Here is a 16,758-nt window from a genome sequence, read left to right as displayed (position 1 = left end):
AAAACAGCTGGACTTCACTCTTTGGTCTCTCTGGGACGAGGAGCTCGGCACCGTTCGTCATGTCACTTCCTGTGGTTACGCCACTTCCGGTGACAGCGTCCCCCCCACTTCTTTTTTTACGACTTGTGCCCTGATCCACCCCCGTTCATGGTAAGGGTGTAGTTTGTAGCTGGTGGTGCATTTTGGAGCCAACTGTTGAAAACATATTACTGAAGGAAGGCGTGGCAGCGTGCTGCCACTTACGGACAGTACAGTCTTCATCAAAAAGACCATTACATTTCATTTGCCCGGACAAACTTTTTACTGATAAAACTATATAGCGCACAAACGATAATACATGGAAACCAAGTTTCAGCGAATATTTGTCATTTGCACATCAGCAAGTAAAGTGTCTCGATTTGTTTAGATCCTATCAAAATCTTTCCATTGTACTTTAAAATTTAAAGAAATGTGCTTCATTTGAGCCTTCTTACCTTCTGATATATTTTAAAAATATATGTACAGTTCACTTTTATGTATTTACATTTTGTGTTACAAAAGTGGCACCCTGCATCCTTTCCTTTCTCACAAGCAAGACAGTCAAATAGTTCATTTTACAAAATCCTTACACTTTGCAGTCAGAGAAAAAAAAGTAAACACCAATTTCCATGTCAAAAGAAAAAGCAGCAATATGTCAGAAGATGCAGCTCAAAATGTGACCTCGGTCTTTGAACACACAGCAAATGTGATATGATGAACTCTAAACTTAAAGGCATCTTTACTGCTCTTTTATTTTTAGAACTCCAGCACGGTTATTTTGGGGGTGTTGAAGCACCCCCAAGCCCCTCCTTCCAGCGCCACGGTTTTAGTGAATGAGGGGACCCGCAAGCCTCTATTAACTCCTCGGCTGCGCTGCCGATTTTGTGGAAGTGCGGCACTTGCGCAAAACGAGCAGGGCCGCGTCGGCCATTGGCCGACTGCAGCACCAATGAGGTAGTGCTGCCGACGGCAGCATGAAAGGGGTTAAGACTGAATGTAAGAAAGGGGCAAGAGCAGTACTTAATTTGTTAAAAACTAAGTGCCAGGAGGAGCTTCGCTAGCAACCAAGATGGCCGCATAGGCTCCCGGCTCCGCCGACCTCCGTCCCCCGCCGGATAATCCTGCTACAAATCCTGAATTTACACCCTCCCTCTGTACTTTGGTGCGATCCCGGGATTTTTACCAGCTTGGTGGACGGAGTTACGTCGAGTTTTAGTTTGGGGCCTACACCAGCTTGTGAGCCGGGGACTCTAGTACTGGCCCACCCGGGTTCCAGTTGAATAACATCGGCCGTGGGTGATCGACAGCCCGATTTTGACGGCGGTTGTTGCACTGGCCTACAATCGATGGAGGGTTGACGAGGCACGACTGTGGCCGTGGGCGGAGGTCCCTGACCCGGAGACCCGGTTTGCCGCTGCCGGTGTACGCCGGGTCGGAGTCTTCGCTTGCGGTACCGGAGCCTGGATTGTGGCCTTGATAAGCCCTCGATCTCCCTCCGTGACAGTCCATCCCAAATTTGCCGATTCCCCAGGGAAGACCGGGGCCTCTGGGGGACCCGAACATGGTTGTATCGGAACAAAATTTGGTGGGACGGACTGAGTCTGAACCGTCGATACGGTCTGTACTGGCAGCTACCGGGGCACTACATTCCCATGTGGAGTCCATTCTCCAGAAAATGATTGCGGTCACACACGGACATGGGCATGAGGGACCGGACCCTGATCCTTTTCAATATCCTGATCGGCCTCTACCACCCACGGAGGTCCTTGTAACGACAGTGGGCCCTGTACCACCAGGGGTGTCGGAGCTTCATTGCAGTGTGATGGCCGATGACCGTGTGCTCGATGCTCTATACGGATTGCCAAGCCCACCATCATTGCCTACTGTGTGTGGATTACTTGGTGCTTCCCTTCCAGATGCCCTTGGTGGGGACATCTACGGAACAAGACCGTGTTTTTCCCCTCTCCGACACCTTCACTACGATTGCAGAGACGATGTTGGGAGCTCAGGTCGATGAGGGTCATCGTTGCTGCCAACAGTATTCCCAGTGACTTTAAAACTTCGCTTCGCCTCGGAAGGAACTACTGAACTGTTTATGCATTTTGACTATCCTGCGGAGGCAACAGCCCGTCCGGAAGGGGCTTCTACGACTGATCGGAAGGGTCAAGGATGAGACTGATTGTTGGGGCTTGGCACCATGGGCTTTCTGAAGTGGGATTCATTACCATTGTATTTTTGGGAGGTCGGGTGGTGATTACGGTTTCCCGTTTAGCTATAATATCGTTTCTCAATGGAGTTGTGTGTTTTATTCTGGGGGATTCTTGGTTCTGGCGGGGGAGATGTCCTCCTCCACATTTACTATATTTAGTATTTAGTTAGATGGGGCGACAGCCACACTGCTAGTTGGGGATAGGCACAAGCCATATGCAGGGGGGAAGGTTGGGGGGGGAGGGGTGTTTGTCTGGTTAGTTGTTTGTAGTTTTTATGTTTGAAATCCTTCAAAATCCTGATATAGGTGGTGTTATTGAGGCGCGAATTTTGCGTTTTGGGGTAAATGGGTTCTGGTGGAGGTATTACTTGCATGAGTTAGCCGATTGTTGCGAAATTCATTGGTATATTCGGAATGCGGCTGTAGTCTCTTACCCTTTTTATTGCTGCACCCCTCCCTCCTATTTTGGACTGTTACTCAATGTTTATCCTGTTTCTTGGGGAGGCGGGGTTGGTGGTAGGCATTTACTTGATTATCCTGAATGTAGTACGGCCGCATACCTGACATAGCTTATGAGCAGGCTTTATTGATAGTTTTCCGTCCATTATGCCCTGTATGTATATTGCTTATCCTTTCATTCCGCGATGTAAGTCACCTGTTATTGTTTTTCCTTGTTTCTTCAATAAAAAGAATTATATTAAAAAAAAAAACTAAGTGCCAGGGCCCTCGTCAGGAGGCTGCTGCAGCTTGCACCATCCATTGACCCTGCCAGCTCTGCCAATGACAGCACCAACACAACTACTAACCATCGCGCTCTTACAAGAGTGAAAATTCAGACTATTCCAGGCCCTCAAAGCTGTAAGAATGGTTTGGGCGGCAGGTATCAGTTATTTTTTATGTACAGTGGATTAATAAGAAACTGTTGTTGTGCTCATCTCAAAATTAGACAGACAGTGCCACCATGTGGTAGACTATCATAAGTGCCAGTGCTGAGCACCAGAAACCACCGGCTCATATTAAGCACTGGGTGAGACTCAAGTTCTCACAGCACATACATTTCACCAGGGTATTACGGTTTGCCACTTACCCTTCCTTTGGGAAATCGACCCCCAGTAGGATAGTTTCATCCTCGACACTGTACCCCATCTTGGAGACCACCAGGAGATATCGGATCCTGTGCAGCTTCACAGACTCCAGCCTCACAGCCTGCAAGGGAACAGAAAATACATATGCGTTAACGGGATTGCCTGCATCGCCTCAATGCTCAGAGCATTCCTTCCAGGGTGCACAGCCCCTGGTGGCGGAGTTTGAGGGATCGCTCATGAACAGACCTGCAAAGGAGGGTGTGGCGGGAAGGGGCTCCTTCCATTGGTTGTGTGGTATGTGGAATCCCTCATGGACAGACCTACACAAAGGCATGAGATACGTGGACTTTCCTTCCATTGGTGAAACGGTGTGTGAACGCCCTGATTGGTAGATTTTTGAGAGGGTGTGAGGTGGGTGGGGTTTCCTTCCATTGGTGGTGCGGAGGGTGTAATCCCTCACTCACAGACCTGGGAGAACGCATGTAGCGAGTAAGCTTTCCCTCAATTGGCACGGCGTCGGAGATCCCTCATGGGCAGACTTGGAAGAGGGCATGTGGTAGGTGGAGTTTTCTTCCACTGGTGGCGCGGTGTGTCGATTCCCTCATGGGCAGCCTTGTTAGAGGGGGTGTGGTGGATGGGTTTCCTTCCATTGGAGGCACGGTGTGTGATCCCCCATGGACAGACCAGTGAGAGGGGATGTGGTGGGCGGGGTTTCCTTCCATTGGTGGAGGTTTGTGGAATCTATCATGGACAGACCAGTGAGAGGGCATGTGGTGGGAGGGGTTTCCCTCCATTGTTTGTGCAGGTGCATGGGGTCCGCCTCATCACACCTGGAGAGGAGACGGCGGGAGCCACGTTGCATCTGTTATCTGTTTTTTCTGAGGCATAACCGCGCCTCATTGGCTGAGCAGTTAGCATAGAGGAGGATTATTCTGAGGGAGACAGACAGGGAGGGGGGCTGAATGAGGTTGGAAAAACATTTTTGAGTTTCACTTAGGGTTGGCATCCAACTAATATTTTAATGACATGGGTGCTATTTATATGTCAAGGCTAGTAAAATAATTGGGACAATTAGCAAAGCCTGCATATTTTTGCTTTTGGCATATACATATAAAACAAATATATGAATAAGGGCCATATGTATCATCAACCTGATTTGCGATTCTCAAATAGCGATTTTTAAGAAATCGCTATTTGAGAATTGCAAACAGGTATGTATGTACAAACTCGCATTTTTTTTTGCGATTTCTTAAAATTCCTTAATTGAGATTAGCAAATTGCGAATCGTAATTAAGGAATACTTTCCCATTCATTTCTATGGGCCAGGAGGCCAATAAGAATGAATGGGAAGTTATTCTCAATTTGCGATTCGCAATTTGCTAATCGCAAATTGAGAATAATTTCAGGGGTGTCCAAAGGACACCCTGTTGCACCCCTGAAATATGCATGGGTGCACATGTGGCGCACATACATGCCCTAAGGGCATGTATTTGCGTCACATGGCACTTTGAAAAATGCAAAAATGTGCATTTTTCAAGGAATTCGCAACTTACCACCAACTAGAAGTTGGTGGTAATTTGCGATTCCTTAAGGACATTTTGCAGATTGTTTTTGCTTCATACATTGAATTTAAGGAATCGCAAAATTGGCGATTCCTTAAATGCAACTGCAAAATAGGGAATCGCAAATTTTGCGATTCCTTGTTTTGCACCAGATTTTGCAAATGCGAATTTGCTTGATACATTAATCACTTCAAACATAGTTTAGTGAGAAAGCACTTTTAAAAGTTACGGGGAAGCTACAGTTATAAAGATAATAGGCGAGTGCCCCCTTGACTGAAAGAGGGCTTCTAGGGGCAGCCTCTAGTCCTAGAAAAGAAGAAGGTCGACGACGAGAATCTGCCACACCGCAAAACAAGAATGGTGACAGTGGAACAGCACGGACACACCTGTCTAGAAAAATAAACAGGATACTCACTCACCAGAAGACACAAAACAAGACAACCAGCCGCAAGAGTGGGTCAAAATACCGTCTACCAAGTCTGCATGCACGTGGCCAGGTGATGGAAGACTCCGTGTTACCATGGAAACACGACCACGCCTCTAATCCCGGGCTTTCCTTTTACAAACCCTCTGTGGTCTGTAATTTACTCTCATTGGTTGAATTGAGGAAAACAACCCCCACTCCTAGGATGCAACGGGTTCATTGTGTGAAGTAAACGATGCATGTATGAATGCCTCCGATTCCAATGAAAATGCTTCTATATTCCATTGATAATATGATTATGACCTAAGGTGACATCCGGTGGGTACCTAACCCTCCAACCTCTCCCCCATCTCCATGCAAGACCCGAGCTTGGGCACCTCCAGACACGTCACCTCACCCGCAGGCCGGGCCTTCAGCAGGGTGATGCTATAGGGAGCCACCTAGACCCCAACAGGGACAGATGTGACCCCCCCCCCCCCCGCCCTCCATCTCCAGGAATGGGGTGGCAAAGTGTGGAGGCGAATAAAAATCCTAGCACCTAACCCAGGTGAAAGCGCTACGATGCCAATGACGCGCACACCTATTCCTTCATGAGGGACTCCACTCTTACAACCTCCCGGGAAAACTTCCCACACAAAAGGTCCAAGGAACCGCTTTAACTCCGAGGGACTTATTGATTAAAGGTTCCTGATAGACTATTATGGTGTACAGGCTGCATATCAGGAACCTTTAATCAGTAAGTCCCTCGAAGTAAAAGCCGTTCCTTGGACCCGCGCTCCCACGACCACTACCCGCACCAACTGCCTGCTCGCCTGGACCAACATCAACGACGACAACACTATCAAGATCATGAACATCACTCACTCCGGATCCCCGGAAGACCCCTGCACACACCACATCTTCAACAAAGCCAGAAGCACCATTGCACACTATCCCATGAAAACCATCAACATCTCCTTCGAGACAGCAACCTTCCAGGACAGCTGGAAGCACGCAGAGATCAACACCTTACTTAAGAAACCCATAGCGGACCCCAAGGACCTCAAGAACCTCCGACCCATCTCCCTGCTCCCATTCCCGGCGAAGGTCATCGAAAAGGCCGTCAACATACAACTGACCCGCTTCCTCGAGGAGAACAGCATCCTGGACCCGTCCCAGTCCGGGTTCTGCAGCAACCACAGCACCGAAACGGCCCTCAACGCCGCCACCGACATCAGGACTCTGCTTGACAACGGAGAAACGGCGTCCCTCATCCTCCTGTACCTGTCAGCCACCTTCGACGCAGTCTGCCACCGCACACTAAAAACACGCCTCCACGACGCCAGAATCCAAGAGAAGGCCCTGGACTAGACCACCTCCTTCTCCGGCAGAACTCAGAGTGTCCGCCTCCCCCCCCCCTTCCGCTCCAAAGCCACTGAGATAATCTGCGGCGTACCCCAAGGCTCATCCCTCAGCCCAACGTTGTTCAACGTCTACATGGCACAGCTCGCCCACGTCGCACGACGGCGCAACCCCAACATCATCTCCTACGCCAACGACACCCAGCTGATCCTCTCCCTCACCAAGACCCCCACACCACCAAAACTAACCTCCACAATGGAATGAAGGCCGTCGCCGACTGGATGAGAAACAGCTGACTGAAGCTGAACTCAGACAAGACGGAGGTCCTCATCCTCGGATCCAGTCCCTTGGCCTGGGACGACTCCTGGTGTCCGACTTCACTAGGAGCACCCCCTACACCCACCGACCACGCACGCAACCTAGGGGTCATCCTTGACTCCACCCTCTCGATGATGAAGCAGGTCAACGCAGTCTCCTCCTCCTGCTTCAACACCCTCTGCATGCTTCGCAGGATCTGCAAGTGGATCCCCACCGAAACTAGAAGAACGGTCACCCAGGCCCTCGTCAGCAGTAGACTGGACTACGGCAATGCACTCTACGCAGGAGCCCCGGACAAACTCCTGAAACGGCTCCAACGCATCCAGAACGCGTCCGCACGCCTGATCCTTGACATCCCTCGCCACAGCCACATCACAACCCACCTGAGAGACCTGCACTGGCTCTCCATCAACAAGAGGATAACCTTCAAGCTCCTCACCCACGCACACAATGCAATCCACAACACCTGGACCAGCGTACCTCAACAGCCCACTCAGCATCTACAACCCCACCCGCCAGGTCCGTTCCGCAGACCTCGCCCTCGCCACCGTCCCCCGCATCCGAAGAGTGACAGCTGACGGCAGATCATTCGGCAGATCATTCGGCCACCTCGCCGCCAAGACATAGAACACCCTCCTCATCCGCATGCGGCAGACCGAAGACCTCCTAACCTTCAGGAGACTCCTCAAGACCTAGCTCTTCAAACAGTAGCAGTGTTCGCGTCTGCCCCCCCGCAGCGCCTTGAGACTTGAGACCCTCACGGGTATGTAGTGCGCTTTACAAATGCTATGATTGATTGCATCTAAAATTAATTCTGGATATCTGGAACCCCTTATTTCTTGGGTGAGAGATCCCGCTACATATATCGATTTCTTATTTGAGGCGGACTGTGTTTTTTGAGGTTCACACTTACCTACCATAAAAATTATATTGACTACTCAGTTGGACATTCAAGAGCCCTGACGAAGTCCCCCCTGGCAACTGGCGACGAAACGCGTTGGCTGAGTGCCAGTTTTAAGATTAACTAAATAAAGAAGTATTTTTGGAACAAACTTGGCCGGATTGATTGACTGCGCAACGTGTGCACCTTCCATTTTTCTTGAACCCTGGAGGTGTCTAGTTACAGGTGGGGGTCCCATGCCGCAGCCAGCAGACCTCTGCAGTGCATGCACTGGCTGTGTGCACACACCTGCTTATCGTGTGGGCAGTGAAACGGATGTTGGGCAGTGAGACGGGTGAGTGGGCAGTGTTGGGGAGTGTGGCTGAATTCTATTCGGGTGTGTCTAGTTACAGGTGCGGGTCCCATGACCGCAGCAAGCAGTGCTCTGTAGTGCACGCACTGGGCTGTGTGCACACACCTGTGTAGTGAGGAGGTCCACGCCGGAAGGTTGTAATTAAAAGATGTTTTATTCAAGCAGGTAACAAGTGCGGGTCCAGCAGGGCCCTGTAGGGCCATGTGCACACACCTGCTCATTGCGTGGGCAGTGGGGCGGGTGTGGGGCAATGGGACGGGTGTGTGGGGGCAGTGAGACGGGGGTGTGGCGGCAGTGAGACGGGGGTGTGGCGGCAGTGAGACGGGGGTGTGGCGGCAGTGAGACGGGGGTGTGGCGGGGAAGGATGGATGATGGATGAAAGGAAGGATGGATAAGGGGAAGGATGGATGGATGAGGGGAAGGATGGATGGATGAGGGGAAGGATGGATGGATGAGGGGAAGGATGGATGGATGAGGGGAAGGATGGATAAGGGGATGGATGGATGGATGAGGGGATGGATGGATGGATGAGGGGAAGGAAGGATGGATGAGGGGAAGGAAGGATGGATGAGGGGATGGATGGATGGATGAGGGGATGGATGGAGGGGGAGGATGGATGTATGGGTGGATGGGTGAAAGGATGGATGGATGATGAGGGGATGGATGATGATGATGATGAGGGGATGGATGATGAGGGGGAGGATGGATGGATGAAGAGGGGAAGGATGGATGGAGAGGGGAAGGATGGATGGATGGAGGGGAAAGATGGATGGATGAGGGGAAGGAAGGATGGATGGATGAGGTGAAGGAAGGATGGATGGATGAGGTGAAGGAAGGATGGATGGATGAGGGGATGGATGGATGAGGGGATGGATGGATGAGGGGATGGATGGATGAGGGGATGGATGGATGAGGGGATGGATGGATGAGGGGATGGATGGATGAGGGGATGGATGGATGAGGGGATGGATGGATGAGGGGATGGGGGAAGGAAGGAAGGATGGATGGATGAGGGGAAGTATGGATGGATAGATGGGTGAGGGGAAGGATGGATGATGGATGAAAGGAAGGATGGATAAGGGGAAGGATGGATGGATAAGGGGAAGGATGGATGGATGAGGGGAAGGATGGATGGATGAGGGGAAGGATGGATGGATGATGGATGAAAGGAAGGATGGATAAGGGGAAGGATGGATGGATGAGGGGAAGGAAGGATGGATGAGGGGGAAGGAAGGATGGATGAGGGGGAAGGAAGGATGGATGAATGAGGGGATGGATGGAGGGGGAGGATGGATGGATGTATGGGTGGGTGAGAGGATGGATGGGTGAGAGGATGGATGGATGATGAGGGGATGGATGGATGGATGATGAGGGGATGGATGGATGGATGAGGGGAAGGATGGATGGATGATGAGGGGATGGATGGATGGATGGATGAGGGGAAGGATGGATGGATGGATGAGGGGAAGGATGGATGGATGAGGGGAAGGAAGGATGGATGAGGGGAAGGAAGGATGGATGAGGGGATGGATGGAGGGGGAGGATGGATGGATGTATGGGTGGGTGAGAGGATGGGTGAGAGGATGGATGGATGATGAGGGGAAGGATGGATGGATGATGAGGGGAAGGATGGATGGATGATGAGGGGATGGATGGATGGATGAGGGGAAGGATGGATGGATGAGGGGAAGGATGGATGGATGAGGGGAAGGATGGATGGATGAGGGGAAGGATGGATGGATGAGGGGAAGGATGGATGGATGGATGAGGGGAAGGATGGATGGATGGATGAGGGGAAGGATGGATGAGGGGAATGATGGATGAGGGGAAGGATGGATGAGGGGAAGGATGGATGGATGATGGATGAACGGAAGGATGGATAAGGGGAAGGATGGATGGATGAGGGGAAGGATGGATGGATGAGGGGAAGGATGGATGGATGATGGATGAAAGGAAGGATGGATAAGGGGAAGGATGGATGAGGGGAAGGAAGGATGGATGAGGGGAAGGAAGGATGGATGAGGGGAAGGAAGGATGGATGAATGAGGGGATGGATGGAGGGGGAGGATGGATGGATGTATGGGTGGGTGAGAGGATGGATGGGTGAGAGGATGGATGGATGATGAGGGGAAGGATAGATGGATGATGAGGGGAAGGATGGATGGATGGATGAGGGGAAGGATGGATGGATGGATGGATGAGGGGAAGGATGGATGGATGAGGGGAAGGATGGATGGATGAGGGGAAGGATGGATGGATGAGGGGAAGGATGGATGGATGGGTGAGGGGAAGGATGGATGGATGGATGAGGGGAAGGATGGATGGATGGATGAGGGGAAGGATGGATGGATGAGGGGAAGGATGGATGGATGAGGGGAAGGATGGATGGATGGATGAGGGGAAGGATGGATGGATGGATGAGGGGAAGGATGGATGAGGGGAATGATGGATGGATGAGGGGAAGGATGGATGGATGAGGGGAAGGATGGATGGATGAGGGGAAGGATGGATGGGTGAGGGGAAGGATGGATGGGTGAGGGGAAGGATGGATGGATGAGGGGAAGGATGGATGGATGAGGGGAAGGATGGATGGATGGATGAGGGGAAGGATGGATGGAGGGGAAGAATGGATGGATAGATGGGTGAGGGGGAAGGATGGATGATGGATGAAAGGAAGGATGGATAAGGGGAAGGATGGATGGATGAGGGGAAGGATGGATGAGGGGAAGGATGGATGGATGAGGGGATGGATGGAGGGGGAGGATGGATGGATGAAAGGAAGGATGGATAAGGGGAAGGATGGATGGATGAGGGGAAGGAAGGATGGATGAGGGGAAGGATGGATGAGGGGAAGGATGGATGAGGGAAAGGATGGATGGATGAGGGGATGGATGGAGGGGGGGGGATGGATGGATGTATGGGTGGGTGGGTGAAAGGATGGATGGATGATGAGGGGATGGATGGATGAAAGGAAGGAAGGAAGGATGGATGAGGGGAAGTATGGATGAAGGGAATGATGGATGGAGGGGAAGGATGGATAGATGGGTGAGGGGAAGGATGGATGATGGATGAAAGGAAGGATGGATAAGGGGAAGGATGGATGGATGAGGGGAAGGAAGGATGGATGAGGGGAAGTATGGATGAAGGGAATGATGGATGGAGGGGAAGGATGGATAGATGGGTGAGGGGGAAGGATGGATGATGGATGAAAGGAAGGATGGATAAGGGGAAGGATGGATGGATGAGGGGAAGGATGGATGGATGGATGATGGATGAAAGGAAGGATGGATAAGGGGAAGGATGGATGGATGAGGGGAAGGAAGGATGGATGAGGGGAAGGAAGGATGGATGAGGGGAAGGAAGGATGGATGGATGAGGGGATGGATGGAGGGGGAGGATGGATGGATGTATGGGTGGGTGAAAGGATGGATGGATGATGAGGGGGAGGATGGATGGATGATGAGGGGAAGGATGGATGGATGAGGGGAAGGATGGATGGATGAGGGGAAGGATGGATGGATGAGGGGAAGGATGGATGGATGGATGAGGGGAAGGATGGATGGATGGATGGATGGATGGATGGATGAGGGGAAGGATGGATGAGGGGAATGATGGATGAGGGGAATGATGGATGGAGGGGAAGGATGGATGGATAGATGGGTGAGGGGAAGGATGGATGATGGATGAAAGGAAGGATGGATAAGGGGAAGGATGGATGGAGGGAAGGATGGATGGATGAGGGGAAGGATGGATGGATGATGGATGAAAGGAAGGATGGATAAAGGGAAGGAAGGATGGATGAGGGGAAGGAAGGATGGATGAGGGGAAGGAAGGATGGATGAGGGGAAGGAAGGATGGATGAGGGGAAGGAAGGATGGATGAGGGGAAGGATGGATGGATGAGGGGATGGATGGCGGGGGAGGATGGATGGATGTATGGGTGGGTGGGTGAAAGGATGGGTGGATGGATGATGAGGGGATGGATGGATGATGAGGGGAGGATGGATGGATGATGAGGGGAGGATGGATGGATGATGAGGGGGTGGGTGAAAGGATGGATGATGAGGGGAAGGATGGATGGATGATGAGGGGAAGGATGGATGGATGATGAGTGGGTGGGTGAAAGGATGGATGGAGAGTGGGTGAAAGGATGGATGGATGGTGAGTGGGTGGGTGAAAGGATGGATGAGTGGGTGGATGGGTGAAAGGATGGATGAGTGGATTGGATGGTGGGTGGGTGGGTGAAAGGATGGATGAGTGGGTGGGTGGATGGTTGGGTGGATGATGGGTGGGTGGGTGAGTGAAATGATGGATGGATTGATGGATTGATAAGTGCAAGGGTGAATGAATGGACATATGAGTGAAAGGGTGGATGTAAGGATGGATGAGCGAGTGAAAGGGAGGGTAGATGGACAAAAGGATGAATAGATGTGTGAAGGAGTGAAATGATAGATGGATGAGTGATAGGGTCAATGGATGGATTCATGAGTGGATGAGTAGATGGATGGATGGGTGGGTGGGTGGATGGATGGATGGAAGGAAGGAAGGATGGCTAAGTGAAAGGGTCGATGGAGAGAGAAAGGGAGGATGGATGACTAAAAGAGTGGATGGGTGGAAGGATTAGTAAGTGAAAGGATGGCTGGATTGGTGAAAGGGTAAATGGCTGGATGGATGAGTGAATGGATGGTATGAAGAGTGGATGGATAAGTGTACAGATGGATAGGGTGAAAGGGTGGATGGATGGATAATGGATGGATGAGTGAAAGGATGGATGAAGGGATGGATGAGTGAAATGATAGATGGAAGGATACATGATGGATAGGTTTGCAAATGGTTGAATATGTTTGGAAATGGCTGGGCTTAATTATATACTATTGCGCGACCTCTGATGTGTCTGTAAAACGTACCTATTGTCCTGAAGTTTTGTCCTGAATTTTGACCTCCTGTCCTGAATTTGTGTCCTGAATTTTGACCCTTTGTCCTGAATTTTTACACTCACCGTCCTGAATTTGCACCAATGCCAGTTGGTCACCCTAGACGGGGGTGTGGCGGCAGTGAGACGGGGGTGTGGCGGCAGTGAGACGGGGGTGTGGCGGCAGTGAGACGGGGGTGTGGCGGCAGTGAGACGGGGGTGTGGCGGCAGTGAGACGGGGGTGTGGCGGCAGTGAGACGGGGGTGTGGCGGCAGTGAGACGGGGGTGTGGAGGCAGTGAGACGGGGGTGTGGAGGCAGTGAGACGGGGGTGTGGAGGCAGTGAGACGGGGGTGTGGAGGCAGTGAGACGGGGTGTGGGGGCAGTGAGACGGGGTGTGGGGGCAGTGAGACCGGGGTGTGGGGGCAGTGAGACCGGGGTGTGGGGGCAGTGAGACGGGGGTGTGGGGGCAGTGAGACGGGGGTGTGGGGGCAGTGAGACGGGGGTGTGGGGGCAGTGAGACGCGGGTGTGGGGGCAGTGAGACGCGGGTGTGGGGGCAGTGAGACGCGGGTGTGGGGGCAGTGAGACGCGGGTGTGGGGGCAGTGAGACGCGGGTGTGGGGGCAGTGAGACGCGGGTGTGGGGGCAGTGAGACGGGGTGGGGCAGTGAGACGGGGGTGTGGAGGCAGTGAGACGGGGTGGGGCAGTGAGACGGGGGTGTGGGGCAGTAGGTGTTCAGGTGTGGGGGCATTGAGACGGGGGTGTGGGGGCAGTGGGTGTTCAGGTGTGGGGGCAGTGGGACGGGGTGTGGGGACAGTGGGACAGGTGTGGGGGCAGTGGGTGTTCGGGTGGGGGGCAGTGGGTGTTCGGGTGTGGGGGCAGTGGGTGTTCGGGTGTGGGGGCAGTGGGTGTTCGGGTGTGGGGGCAGTGGGTGTTCGGGTGTGGGGGCAGTGGGTGTTCGGGTGTGGGGGCAGTGGGTGTTCGGGTGTGGGGGCAGTGGGTGTTCGGGTGTGGGGGCAGTGGGTGTTCGGGTGTGGGGGCAGTGGGTGTTCGGGTGTGGGGGCAGTGGGTGTTCGGGTGTGGGGGCAGTGGGTGTTCGGGTGTGGGGGCAGTGGGTGTTCGGGTGTGGGGGCAGTGGGTGTTCGGGTGTGGGGGCAGTGGGTGTGGGGGCAGTGGGTGTTCGGGTGTGGGGGCAGTGGGTGTTCGGGTGTGGGGGCAGTGGGTGTGGGGGCAGTGGGTGTGGGGGCAGTGGGTGTGGGGGCAGTGGGTGTTCGGGTGTGCCTAGTCACAGGTGCGGTCCAGCAGAGCCGTGTGCACTTGTCTCCAGATGTTGCGCAGCAGCCAGATGCGGTCGGGCAGTTTCCTGTCAGTTGTGAGCAGCGCCCGCCCTGGGCGTGCCTTGCGCGGTTTTGCTCCTCGTTCAAAGCGTGACACAAGGCATTGCACAACCAAGCCCCAGCCCCGCCTAGAGGGTGACCGCTGCCCTCTGAGCTCAAGCCTCGAGGGTAGTCGACGCCACCAAGCCCTCTTGTGCAAGTCACACCCGGAGAGTGCCCGCCTGGCCCCGAGCGCATGCGCGGCTCCAGTGAAGCCTCAGCGCGGCCTTGTTATCTTGTAAATAAACACTGAATGCAATACAGCTGGGATCAGCACATGGGGAGGCCCAGGCAGGGAGGGGGTGCGCAGGGAGAAGGCACCCTGGACCACTACCCAGGGCTTTAAGTGGGCCGGGTCCTGCCGGTGCTCAGCACCGGTAGTTCTAAGAAGCAGGTGATGAGACGGACCCCTATCGGGCTCCCTTTTGCCCTCACCCTCAGGGTGAAAAACAAATCCTAGTTCTGCAGCAGTTGCGCAGCCCCCCTTCACTGTCTTTGATGTAACTTCAAAGAGACACATTATAGTTCTTTCAGTCTCGTGATGACTGAAGCATTTAAAATGTTATATACAAGGAAGCCATAGTTCCTGCTTATTCATCTTATGCAACTAACAACCATTGACAAAGCCAGTAGGCCTGGCTTGTCATAGGTGTAATGTTACGTGTTGTATTCTATGTCTGGATGCAATGACAGGAGTAGCAGAATACAAGTCGAGCAGCACACAGATTTCTAGCTTAGGTGTTTTAAGCCACGCCCTTAATTACATCGGCCACGCCCCTTTAAGAGACTCCTCCAATTCTTTCATCCCACTTAAAGCCCTGCCACTACCCCAATACAGAGTGCGCCCAACCCACCTGGGCTGGGGGTGTGCACCTCTAAATGACAGTCAAATGCTTGAGAATGGGGTCTCTAAGGGGGAGCTGTCCCTCCCAGCAGAGAGCACTCCATGGTGTGGCCCAGCAGAGCGCAAACAGTGTGTAGCACACCGTCCACGTGTCCGTGCTATTTGGGAGAGAGGGGTGTGTGCAGTAGAAAGTGGAAACAACAAGCTACAAAAAAGTGACAGCAAATGCACAAGGAGAGAGAGCCTCAAGGTGTCTGGATCCCTCAGAATGCATAGGTGAAAAACATCCCCAGAAGTCTTTTTTTACCCAGCTACAGTTTCAAGTGTATGTCCCCAAAATCATCTGCAACGCAGGGGCGAAGGAGTAATGGGGAAGCTATACATAGCATGGCGTCTCCTCCCCGTCCCAAATAAATACATTAAAACAAGCATTGGAAATGCAATAGGTCTCGCAGCATTAGAGTTAGTGCTTTTAGAATTGTTTATGGGTTTTTTTTGTAAATCTTTAGCATTTTTGTTTCCTGTAGGCAATGCTAAAGAATTACAAAGAAAAAAAGCCATAAACAAATGTAAAAGCTCTAACTCAAATGCTCCGAGACCTATTGCACTGTGTGAGGGTGAGGGGTTGAGGGTGAGTGAGGGTGAGGGTGAGTGAGAGTGAGGGTGAGTGAGGGTGAGGGTGGGTGAGGGTGAGTGAGGGTGAGTGAGGGTGAGGGTGGGTGAGGGTGAGTGAGGGTGAGTGAGGGTGAGGGTGAGTGAGAGTGAGGGTGAGTGAGGGTGAGGGTGAGTGAGAGTGAGGGTGAGTGAGGGTGAGTGAGGGTGAGTGAGGGTGAGTGAGGGTGAGGGTGAGTGAGGGTGAGTGAGGGGTTGAGGGTGAGTGAGAGTGAGGGTGAGTGAGGGTGAGGGTGGGTGAGGGTGAGTGAGGGTGAGTGAGGGTGAGTGAGGGGTTGAGGGTGAGTGAGGGTGAGTGAGAGTGAGGGTGAGTGAGAGTGAGGGTGAGTGAGGGTGAGTGAGAGTGAGGGTGAGTGAGGGTGAGTGAGGGTGAGTGAGGGTGAGTGAGGGTGAGTGAGGGTGAGTGAGGGTGAGTGAGGGTGAGTGAGGGTGAGTGAGGGTGAGTGAGGGTGAGTGAGGGTGAGTGAGGGTGAGTGAGGGTGAGTGAGGGTGAGTGAGGGTGAGTGAGGGTGAGTGAGGGTGAGTGAGGGTGAGTGAGGGTGAGTGAGGGTGAGTGAGGGTGAGTGAGGGTGAGTGAGGGTGAGTGAGGGTGAGTGAGGGTGAGTGAGGGTGAGTGAGGGTGAGTGAGGGTGAGTGAGGGTGAGTGAGGGTGAGTGTGAGTTAGGGTGACCGGTTGAGGGTGGGTGAGGGTGAGGGGTTGAGGGTGAGTGAGGGTGAGTGAGGGTGAGGGAGGGTGAGGGGTTGAGG

General features: G+C 52.8%; 1 protein-coding gene across 2 annotated transcripts in view; it reads right to left on the bottom strand.

The window, feature by feature from the left end:
- SSH3 (slingshot protein phosphatase 3) overlaps positions 1-16,758 on the bottom strand; it is a 253,908-nt gene that overhangs the window by 103,930 nt on the left and 133,220 nt on the right. For both annotated transcript variants that reach the window (XM_078657907.1, XM_078657986.1), the window contains exon 4: positions 3,315-3,433. In XM_078657907.1, the coding sequence (XP_078514033.1) occupies positions 3,315-3,433 (119 nt within the window). The remainder of the gene's footprint in view (positions 1-3,314; positions 3,434-16,758) is intronic.

This window comes from Lissotriton helveticus, chromosome 1_1 (genome assembly GCF_964261635.1).
Source record: "Lissotriton helveticus chromosome 1_1, aLisHel1.1, whole genome shotgun sequence".
Classification (NCBI taxonomy): domain Eukaryota; kingdom Metazoa; phylum Chordata; class Amphibia; order Caudata; family Salamandridae; genus Lissotriton; species Lissotriton helveticus.
This window is presented reverse-complemented; position numbering and strand designations above follow the sequence as displayed.